The following is an 11,508-nucleotide window of genomic DNA, read 5'->3' on the forward strand; positions in this document are numbered from 1 at the left end:
ATTTTTCGTAAAGAGAACTTTTGTAGCTTTAAATATTTTTCTTTGACTCAAATTACGATTAGTGGCAAATATAAAAAATAAATAATCGGCCGAAAGTCTTAGCAACTATGCCCGATTCCTCCTTGTACCTTAAGTTTTAAACTTTTGGCAACAGAGTACAATAAATAAAAAATAAATAAATGAAGGTACCTACGCATAGATCTTGAATTTATTTTAATAATACTTTTTTTTAAATACTCGAAACTTATTCAATTATTTGTATACATTTTTAGGACATGTTCAACATTTTAATCTTACAATAGTACAATTACAAAAGAAAAGATTGTAGCAAAAAGAATAAATTGACTTGATCAAGCTTGGCCAAGATTCTCGCTGGCAACGTAATTGGATAAGCTTTTGATTAAAATATAACATTTCTGGGAAAACTTAAAGCTTTTGATAATTGTTTGTCCCCCCACTAAGCCACCCAACTTTCTGTCACGATTTCACTTCAACATTTCGCGAAGATGCACAACAAATTTCAGCAAGAAATTCCTCGTGCAATTTTAAGGGGGTTTAAGGGGGTTTTCGGGGGTTTCGGGCCAAGACGATGACGTCCAACGTCGTTGCTCATTAAAAACTTTTAGCCAGTTCGAACTTTTCGAGCCGGGAGATAAACAACCAGCAAGACAAGGCGAAGAGTGTAAATTATAAATGCACAAAGTAAACGAAAAGGGCGCGAGATTTTTTATTTTTGGAAACATGAAACTGGAGCAGGATGGCAAAATATCCCTGGCTGCATTTTATTTTGTAAATATATGTATAAATTTATTTAAATGCGTCTTATATGGGGCACCAAACAGGCCACTATTAATGGGCAGCCAGGAGAATGGCACCGACTTTAAGCCGGCATAGATTGGCCGAATGCCCCGGCGGAAAACAAGTGCATTGCATATTTTAATCAAGGGAAAATTGTATTGAAAAATATTGTTAACAATAACAGGCATCGGTGGCGGCTGCATTTTTAAATGACCCCGCCGTGCAGGCCAACATGTGACAGCCGTGGCGGCGACAATTAAAACTTTTTACTAGCATTCAAATTTTTCAATATAAACCGGCCGTTCTCCGCGGCCATCGTGGCCGTAACTGACCACCGGGCCAGGAACAGAACGGCAAGGGCAGTGCAACGGCAATACAACAGCGGCACGGCAAAACAAAAAGAGCCATAATAAAAAAATCAGCTGAAATAAAAGCAGAGGAAAGCAAAAGCCGCGACATTTCCACGCTGTGTAAAGGGGGGTGAGCCTGAGCCCTCGGAAAAGGGGGCCCGAGCCGGGTGGCATGTGAGCAGGCTCCGCAGATCGTTGAAAGCGACATTAAAAAAAACGGGAAAGTAGACATGCCTCCGAAAGTCAAAGTGTTAATACCCTTTTTTAACGCACTGGTACCAATTCTCGTTCGGTTCTATCTAGTGCTTGTGGTTCAGATTCCTAAAAATACGTAGGTTCTTGAAAAATATCCCAGAATACCATCTTGTTCCAATAAATATATCTGCTTGTAGATCATGATCGATCTTATAGATCCAATATCTAACTATTGAAATCTGATATTACCTGAATGCCCTCGTAAGTATTTTAGGAACAGCTATCTTATATGTCATTAGAAGGAACATACTACATTGAGTTAAATTTTAGGAAATTCTTCATGAAATAGTTTCCAAACTGTACTTGATATATTAGATGCTATAGACAACATACAACCTAAAACGAAATATTTTTTTAATTTCACATAAATATTGTAGCTAAATGGTTGACCGTTTGAAAAACAATAAGAACATTTATTTTCAATTAAGTATGTGGATAGTATATATCATAACTGACATATCCTATTAAGCAACTAATAAAAGTGCAACTATAAGCGATAATCGTGCATAATAAATACCTTGGCAAAGCCATAAATTATCTTATTCATTTGACATTTGTAGGGTCACAGCTGTCTGCATTACGAAACAGCCGAGTGGAGCTGTAATATCCCCCGCAAGGGTATGAAAGTACGTGCCTGTTCATGAGGAAAGTGCAGAAGGTCCGCTGCAGGGCATCTGCCAGTGCAATATTTGTCTATGAAAGGAAGCCGCGACAACTGGATGGCTGGGGAAGGGGGCTTTGAAGGGCGGGGGAGTCGGTGGCTGGCAGTGCCAATATAATTCCACATCGGATGCATTGCAGTTGCTTAATAAAGCTTTAAAAAATGCCATAGCCATAGCCGTAGCCCCCATGGCCCATAGCTGAACAAGCGAAATATTTAATTGATGAATGGGGCAGAATTCTGTATTTTTTTAATGGCAAACAAAATATGCGTATTTTACAGAGAAGAAGTGAAAAGATCAGGGGGTCTGCAGCTTTTACTTAAATGAAAAATGCCAGTCAAAAAGGTAAGGAATTCATTTTTTAAAAGGCTGTCTTTTGCTGTATTTATACTTAGTACTTATGCGAAGCAGATATATAAAGATTTTTATTTACCAGGCATTACATTTTTGGAACCAAGCTTGAGAAAATAAACATATTATTAAGATATATATTAGCCAAGCCACTTTGAGGTAGAATGTTAAATATTTTAAAAATGTTATAAATTAATTATCTTAAAGAAATAATAAACAATTTCAAGTTTTTTTTAAGAGACAAACTATTTATTTCCGTTTGAATCAAAACAATTCGAGCAACACAATCAGCAAAAATGTTTAGTAGTTCAAGCAGTCACTTTTTGTCAGCAAACAAGAAGGGATACAATGTGTCACAAACTTTTCCGCTAACTTCCAACTTCCGGCCGAACTCATCTAGGACTTGGCCGCATTAAAGTCTAGAATTTTGTTGGGTTCTCAGGTTTTTTTTTTTTTGATGCAAGAATAGCCATGAATTATGTAGAATTTAATCCAAAAGCTTTTGCGAAACGGATCGATGTGGGCCTGTGCTGGTCCGCCAGTGGGGCCTTGAAGATGCACTGGCATTCTTTTTTCCCACCAGCAGAGGCAAAAGCAGAAGCTCCAACAAATTGTTGCCAAGTTTCTAGCGCAGAGCCTAGAAAATGGCACAATAAACACTGAACGCATATAAAGGACATTCGAGTTCATTTGTTCGGCGCGTTTTGCGGCGACCCATGGTTAAAGGATGTTAAGGGGGCGTTAGGGCGGATGGGCGGCCAGTGGGCGTGTCGCTCTGGGTCGACTGGTGCATTGTAGTCGCCATTGTTGTTTTTGTTTAAAACAATGCCACGACGGCGGCACCGAAAAATGGCTGCAACAAACTTTTCGCAAACTATACAATTGCATAAAATCGTAAAAAATTTATAGGGAATACATGCGCTCTGGGGGGAGAAATGGAGAAATGGCCAACAACCACAGGGGCAGCAAACAGCAATTGTTGCCATTGCAATGGAGAAGTTGAAAAACGAGAAAATGCAAGCAAAACACAAAAACCCAAGGAAATAAAAAGGGTTTAACTACATAGGCGACTGTGTAATTGCGCCGAACAACCAGTAACAACAGCAAGCCAAACAAAAGGCCTCAAAATAAATACATTTAAGTCAATAAAGGGGTAAGTTGTTAAAAAGATTAAAAGGACTACTTTAACTGATATTGGTGCTCATGGCCAACGTGTTTTTGTTTGAACAACCTATAATATTTAATTAGATACACGATCCGATACGAATTGAATCGGTATGAAAACCACCGTGTATCAATAGAAGTGTGGGAGCTACGAGAGGTATGCATAACTATCGAAATAAACTCCAAAAAAGATTTAATTTATTTTCAAATGTTTGTGCGGTATTGAAATAAGTATCAAAATAAACTACTAAAAATATTTAATTCACTTTTAAATACTGAAAAAGGTTTGTAAGTTCGTATGGTATTGAAATTCTTAGTATGAATAGTTGTAAAAAAAAACCCTGCGGCTTACCAAACCATTTTTTTTGGAACTCGGCATAGGCTTTTTGCCTCGAGCCCAATTTGAATGGCTTTAAAACCGCCATAAGACACTTTTTATGTCACAGCTTTTACATTTATCATTCACGGAAGCTATTGGCTTTGGATCAGTCTGCAGTTCCACATCATTCATCATTCGCATTCAGCCCATTCATAACTTTTTGCCAACTCTGCTGCAATCCACCTTCCAAAAGAAGCCTAAACATTATTTGTGTTGTACTTGGTTTAGCGGAGAAAAACTGCAAATGAACTTGGGCCGAGTGGAGAAAATGGGGGGTTTTTTAGAGACCTGCTCTTTTGGCCACACCGCATATTCCAGCTTAGCCACGGGTCTTTTCTTTCACTCTTACTTATATTCCCTTTGTTTGCCACTGTTTTTTTCTTGGTTCCCTTCTTTTTTTGCATGCTAACCGAAAATATAACGCCCGGCACGTTAAGCCAATATTTTGCGGCAGCTGAAAGTTATTCAAAGCTCTGCGGTGGTTTGGGTTTCGTTTCGTTGAATTTTTTCACGCTTCTCGCGACGAGTTAGCGAAATAAAAACAATTAACCCAAGCGAGTTGAATCAGGACAACTAGAACCGCTAGAATAACTATGACCACCACCATCGCCCACACCTTAACCAATTTAGTTTGCTGGGGAAAAAATTGCGAAAGAGTTGGTCACCCACATTGACTCGCCACAGATTTTCGCGCTTTTTTTCCCAGCCATTTTCCTGGACAGCAGGCTCTTTTTGCACCACTGGCCGGCTTGTAGCATTTTCCCTGTTTTCATTCTGGTGGTAGGTGGCTGGTTTTCTTTTTCACTCACATCCACATAAATTTTTCACCGCTGACAGGGTGCCAACTACACGACCAGTGTCGCAGACATGTTTTCGGGGGAATATACTTAGGAGTGGAGATGGATGTGGAATAGATCCTTAGATAGATCTGAAAGTATGAGTATAAGACAGGAGATCAGCTGGAAATATCTATAATGATAAACTATCAGATTGGTGGTTCAAAATGTATGGTAAATTAGTAGCCATATAGCTTCAAGTAATAGTAATACTTCATCTATGATCATATCATCATATCTTATCAACTGATCATATCTGTTCATCTTATCATATTATCTTATCATCATATTATAATATCATAATCATATTTATGATTAATGTTAGCCTCCTGTCTAAAATTTTTGAGAGCTTTTAAATTAGGTTCCTAAAAACAAAAATTAAAAACATTTGTAATTCCTCTAATCTGATTTAATTTTGACTAAACCAGGCTGAAGTTGGGTCTAAAATTAAATATAAATGTTATGGAAATACGTTTTGATTAAGACGTATCCTTTAAGGACTGAAAATGGTATGTACAGACAAGGAACCACACTGTTCACACTCAAAATTATTAAATAAATAACTAATAATTTTTCCAAGGATTTATATTTTGCAGGTTATACTTCATCCTTTTAACCAGCGTAACAAAATAAACATTAAATATATATTTTTTTGGAAATATGTACATATACATTCACTTACATTTAAGGCAGTACATTTTCTTCGTGCGATACCAAGTGGAAATATGAAGGTTATAAAAGTACATTTTAATTGAGACGTATCCTTTTAAGCCAGACGAATGCCAAAGGTGTGCACAGACAAGGAGAAACCTAAATATAAATACATAAAAAATAAAACTGTGACTATGTGGGTATCCGCATCCATATCAGTATCAAGTCTAATGAGCTTACACGGCATACGTAATTTAAATTGAGACCACTTGTGTGCAAAATGAGCTCGAAAGGCTCTATGGATCGAGTGGAGGGAGTTGGGAAATGGGAAATGGGGGCGTGGCACTGAATTGGCGGATGGCTGTTGCCGTCTGCGCTCGTTGAGCTAAATGAATAAACTTTTTCCGCTGCACACTCTTTTCGGGCGGTAAATAGTGTTAAAGTTCACACATTTGATTTGATTTTTTTCTTCCGTTTTTCATTTTTATAACCACTTCGTTTTTTTTGTTTTCCCATGAACCGCAGAACCCCGCCTCCTTTATTCACACAGTCACTTGACTGTTTTTTAGCATTCACAAATTTTTTGACAACATTTGTTCCTCGCAAAATAGTTTTTCCATTATGGCGTTACATACACAGACCGAGGAACATACGATGCCGTCTATAAAGTAGCCGAAACAACAAAAGTGTAAATTAGCTTTTGGCTGTTGTTGACGTTGTTGGGTTTTGGGCTCTGGCTCTCGGGCTGGAAAACTGTTGGAAACGGCAGCTTCTGTTCGAGGGAAAACTTTGTCATTCCGTTTTAATAAAAACACTTGCACAATCACACTCGCCCTAGCACTCGCTCAAATGCACTTGCACTCGCTTTTACACCCGCACTACCATTCGCATTTGCTCATGTGGCACTTCATTTGCGCCGCTGCAAGTGGGAAAAGTTCGGTTCAAGGGTTTTCGGGTTATTTTTCGGCATCAGCTTTATTTAGATTGCAAGGTTCTGTGTGATGGCCCGCAGAGGAGGACCTGCCCCTTATCCCCTTACCCTTTTCCCTTTACCCTTTCCAGTCCTGGTGGCAGGACCTGCTCTTGACACGCCATCGCCAACACGGCTTCCTTGGCACAGCCGCAAAGTTTATTTAGAAATTAAAAACGTTTCGAGCCCTCATGAAAGGTCCTTGAAATTACGGTTACTGAGGAATAAATTACTCGCTAAATATCTATATGTACTTTAAATGGGCGAGGCTATTAAGGCCGTGAAAGTAAGGTGATTAAAATCAGATAGACAACATTACTAAATTAAGAAAGGTTTATTTAGTACGTTCAGCTTAAGACAAAATAAACAGGTAAATTATGAAATAAATCAAGTCAAATCTATTAATAAAAAGAAAATCCGAAGGACTATATTTTTACAATTCAATATTTAAGGCTTACAGATTAATCATACCCACTGTGGGCTTCAATTCTCAATGATGTTAGTTTATATTGCCTACCACAAAGAACAAAATAATATACCTTTAAGTTAACATTTAAGTAAAATTTGTCTTGTCTTTGTAAATTTCTAACGATTTCCAAATTTGTATTACAAAAATTAGTCATACGCAATGTGGGCTTCAAGTTTGCTAAGCAAGCATAACTATTTGTGAATTTCCTTACAGCACAAACCCTCAATTGTTAGACAAATTAATTGATTATGACCAGTCATCTCATGGAAAATGAACAGGCCTTCAAGTAAAATATTTAAGTTGATTCAAGACAAATAAACAGGCAGAGAGACCTGCTGAGAATTGTCACCTGAACTCACCTGTCAGGTGTCCAAATTGATTGAATTGTCGCCGCAGCGGGTGGATATTGTGCGATGTGTGTGCGTTTTGTCTAGCCTACTGCTGTTTGTATTTACAAAATGCAATCAAGATCGGATCGATGGGCATCGAGCCGAACACAGAGGGCCAAAGTGCACGGGCCAAATTGAAAATGTCGCGCCCTTTGGTCCTGCCCCTGTTCCTTTCTGTTTTCCAGAAAAATTGCGTCCTATTCTGGTGCAAAATAAAATTCAACGATTTGTTGGTGCGTAAATCTGCAACCAATGCAGCAACGCTTAAAACAACAAAAGCGGCGGGCCAACAACCATATGACTCTGGCCAAAAGCAGCTGTTCGTGTGCTGGCTCAAAGGATTTGTGCGGGATTTTGGCATAACGACAAAAACAAAGCGTCGCGAATAACAAAAAAAACAAGAAAAATATAGCAAAAAAGCGGCAAGTAAAAGGAGAAACAAAATGGGAACTTTTTGGAAATTAAATTTAACCCGTAGATGCAGCAGCTCACTGGAGTGGCTGGCTAAGCGAATTTTCCCCCGGCACACAAGTTGAGGCAAGTGGCAACCCCCCCACCCCCATGGCGAGATTTTGACAGAATTTCAAATTGAAAATGACAAACATTTTGGCTTGGGCAGGCGCCAAATCGGTTATCAGCATTATTTCCAATAAAATAAAAAGCCAGAGTGAATTTTATGAAATTGGTTTTCGAACCAAATAAATAAACACTTTTATTATACAATTAAAATTCAAATCTGTAACATAAGGCAATCGGAATTCAACAGGAAGGTAAGTATTTTAGGGATTTGGGAGTTGAGGGTATATATACTTAAGTCTCCGATTGATTAAAGATTGAAGTCCTGCTTTTGACAACATAAAAACAAAACTGCAGGCTGATTGAACTTCTATGATAAGTATTTAAAACTGAATTAAAAACCGAAACCGAATAATAAATAATGTAATAAAAATAATTATAGCTATCTAATGTTATGATGTAAGGGTAATAAGAATTATATAATTATACTATATAATTACTGGATAATTATGGATTCTGAATTGTTCCTAAGAAATCCAAATATACCAAATATACATATATTTTTTAGACCAATTGATATGAACAATTAAGAAATATTGATTACATTTGTAGGCCAAATTATTATAGGTACAAACGTTTTAAATAAATGTATAGCTTTGAGTGGGTGGAAATAGGAAGTATTGCCATAGTTTAGTTCATCACTAATCTCACACACCTGGCGAAGGACTCTCAATTTATTCTCTGCTCCTGGTGTCTGTCACCTTTCCGCCCAGTTTCCCAGTTCCCCAGCTTCCCAGTTCTGTCTGGGCCATTTCGATTTGGGCTCTGATGCGATCCCAGTGATAGATGTACACAATTTTGCCCATTTGCATACGTAGTCAAACCAAACCTATCCCAACCAAACCCAGCCAAACCGAATCGAAACGAATCGAAACGCATCGCATAGGGGCAAGTGCGGAGCAAGAGTCTGCAGAAGATAAGTTGAAACCAGCAAAATGATTTTCATTTCAATTATTTATTGATTGATTTGCAATTTGTAACCGACCAAAAAGCTGCACACCTGCACATATGTACATTGTACATATCGCATCAATCGACTTTCCAAGGATTGATGGCGCATATGGGGGGTGGGTGGACTTTCTCTATGGGGGCGTGGCACAAAAATGTGTGTGTGGCGATTTGTGCAGCTGTGTTTGCCGGTGCTGCGCATATTTAATTGAAAATGTTACCGCATTTATGAAATTGTCAATATGCAATACAAACACACCCCATTGCCGCACGCACACAAATATGCAGGTGTTGACGACATACATTTGACATATTTACATACAATTAGTTTGGAAAATTTTTGCGCAAAAACGAAAATGTAAATTCGCACAAACACTCGCAACGACAACCGCAACGGGAAAAAAAATGTTGAAACACACAAAAAAATCAACAAACAAATTGAAATGGTAAAAGCGGCAACAGCAGAGCAACTTTTATGGTTTTCTCCTCGCAAATGTAAGCCAACAACAATGGGAAGTAAAACAAATTTTCGGAAAAATGCATAAATAATATATGTATTAGCATAGATTGGTAGCCATTCAATTAGCGTGTGTAATAATAATTGAATCGTTTGCAGCCCAAAATAAACTGAAAATGTGTGCGTTGTTTGACATAAAATTGGGAGACATTTTAATAAGGGTTACACTTGGCCATCTGACGGGTAAAAGCTTTTTTAACCCTACTCAAACCTTGTAACTAAATTTGATTTAAGCAGGGGTTTTTTTTTCAGACTGGTAATAAATTTATGCAAATAATTTTAGGAGATATAAAACCTTTGTTAAAGTTGACAGATGACAAGTAATAAATATAATAATATAATTATAAACACTCTGTGGATTGTAAAATTATTATTTAAGACAATTAAGTAGATTACATTACGATATGAACACTACAGCTTGGGACAGAGAACAAAATTAAAACGAATTTATTCAAATGACAGTTCTTTGTGATTGGGTTTAATTCTACATTCCAATCGACTTATGGTTATTTCATAATTAGTTAACCATCCACCCAACACAATATATATTCGTCTCTCCATAAAGGCACAGCAAAGTGGCTAGAGTGTTGACTGCGGGGTTTTCACTGTCAAGTAACTTCTGAAGAATGGGCCAAACCCCGCAGTGCCGCAACACACTTAAAAGAAAGGGCTTCATGTCGGGATGGGATCTGATGAGCTTTAGAAAAACAGCCAGGATATTTTGCAAAAGTTTGGCCGGTGGATCGCTAATTAGCACCTGGCAGAGCACATGATAGCCACCGAATTTGATGAAAAGTGAGAAGTTCTTGGGCTCTAAGTGGATAGCCAGGCTGGCCAGGGTCCATCCTGCTGCCCGGCGGACTTCCAGCTCCGGTTCTCTTTTACTTGCACACCAAATGATCTTTGGGATGAGGCGCAGCATCATATCCGTCCTAATACACTTATTTTCGATGATAACACCCAGCAGCTGATGCATCAAGACGCGAAATTCCACGGTTCCCGAAAGGAAGAAATCATTGATATAGAGAATAATGATCTTGGGAAACCGATACAGTAAATCCTTTCTTCTTTTGCGAGGCTGCTCACAGGTGTTGGCCAAAATGAAGATGGCTTCCCGTTTGATCTCCGTCACAGGACTCAGGACGAAAGGAGCCACTCTTTCAAATAGACCCGAGTAAATCATCGCCGGCAGCGTAACCGAGTTATATTCCGAGACAAGACGAGCCAGTCTTAATAGGAGCAGGATTATATTCACATCTCTGTTGGGAAGCAAGTGTTTCTCCAGGGCTACGGCTATTGCAACGAGGGCAATCTTATTGGGAAACGGCACTTTGTACCCAAGCATTTTATATAGGAACCATAATATCTGAGCCAACAAGGCATTGAACTTCTGGGGGTCCTTCCGATGGGGATTCATTAGCTTCAGCAGTGCAACGAGTACATCCGATTCGACGGCAGCACGAGCTTGCCAACCAGACAGGACTAGATTGCTGATCAAATCCAGCGAGGTGCGCACGATAAGTTCGCGGATTTTCGGGGTTTCCAGGATATCTTTTAGGAAATGGAGGATATTCGTTCCCAATGCCAGACGCCTTGAATTCTCTTCAGTGCAGTGAGTGGTCATCTCAAGCAGGACCCTCAAGGACTTCACACATTGACGGGGCTCCCTCAAGAACTTTGGGTGCTTCAGATAGCCCAGAAGGCCATCCACCAGTTTTCCATCCCAAAACAGATCCATATTCGAGAGCATATCTTCGGCAAAGTTCTTAGCCGATTTCTCCGAATTGTCCATCACTCTAAATTCTACCAGTTTTAAACATACGGCTTTCACGATTTCTGATGTCATGATGCTGATCTTTATAAAAAGAGTAAATATTAGACTTAGTTTTGTTGTGGCATCTATTAAAAACCTTTTAAATTTTTGATCACACGTTTTTTGACATATAATCTTCTGCTTTATCGACTGAATATTTTTCTTGCTTCATTTACAACCTTTGAAGTAACGAACAAAGGCAACTTGATTTAATAAATTTAAATGTGGTTTCTTTAAATAAAACCTATGCGGTTATTTGCACTGACTGTCCCTTGAAGACAAAGGACATGTTTGTATATTTACTTTAAACAACCGAAGGACATTCGATATTTTAAATCTACTCGTTTTACCTAATCTGCAGGTTCTTTAAATTCGCTCTT

The 11,508-nt window shown here is 38.5% G+C and overlaps 1 protein-coding gene across 1 annotated transcript; it reads right to left on the reverse strand.

Annotated features, from left to right (window-relative positions):
* Positions 1 to 9,832: 9,832 nt before the first annotated feature.
* On the reverse strand, positions 9,833 to 11,258 carry LOC119547554. Its single transcript, XM_037854454.1, has 2 exons — positions 11,226 to 11,258; positions 9,833 to 11,165 (listed from the first exon to the last, which is right to left on the reverse strand). Exon 2 carries the CDS (start codon positions 11,159 to 11,161, stop codon positions 9,833 to 9,835), a length of 1,329 nt encoding a protein of 442 aa, XP_037710382.1. The 5' UTR covers positions 11,162 to 11,165; positions 11,226 to 11,258.
* Positions 11,259 to 11,508: the final 250 nt, after the last annotated feature.

The sequence above is a fragment of the Drosophila subpulchrella genome, chromosome 2L (genome assembly GCF_014743375.2).
Source record: "Drosophila subpulchrella strain 33 F10 #4 breed RU33 chromosome 2L, RU_Dsub_v1.1 Primary Assembly, whole genome shotgun sequence".
Classification (NCBI taxonomy): Eukaryota; Metazoa; Arthropoda; class Insecta; order Diptera; family Drosophilidae; genus Drosophila; species Drosophila subpulchrella.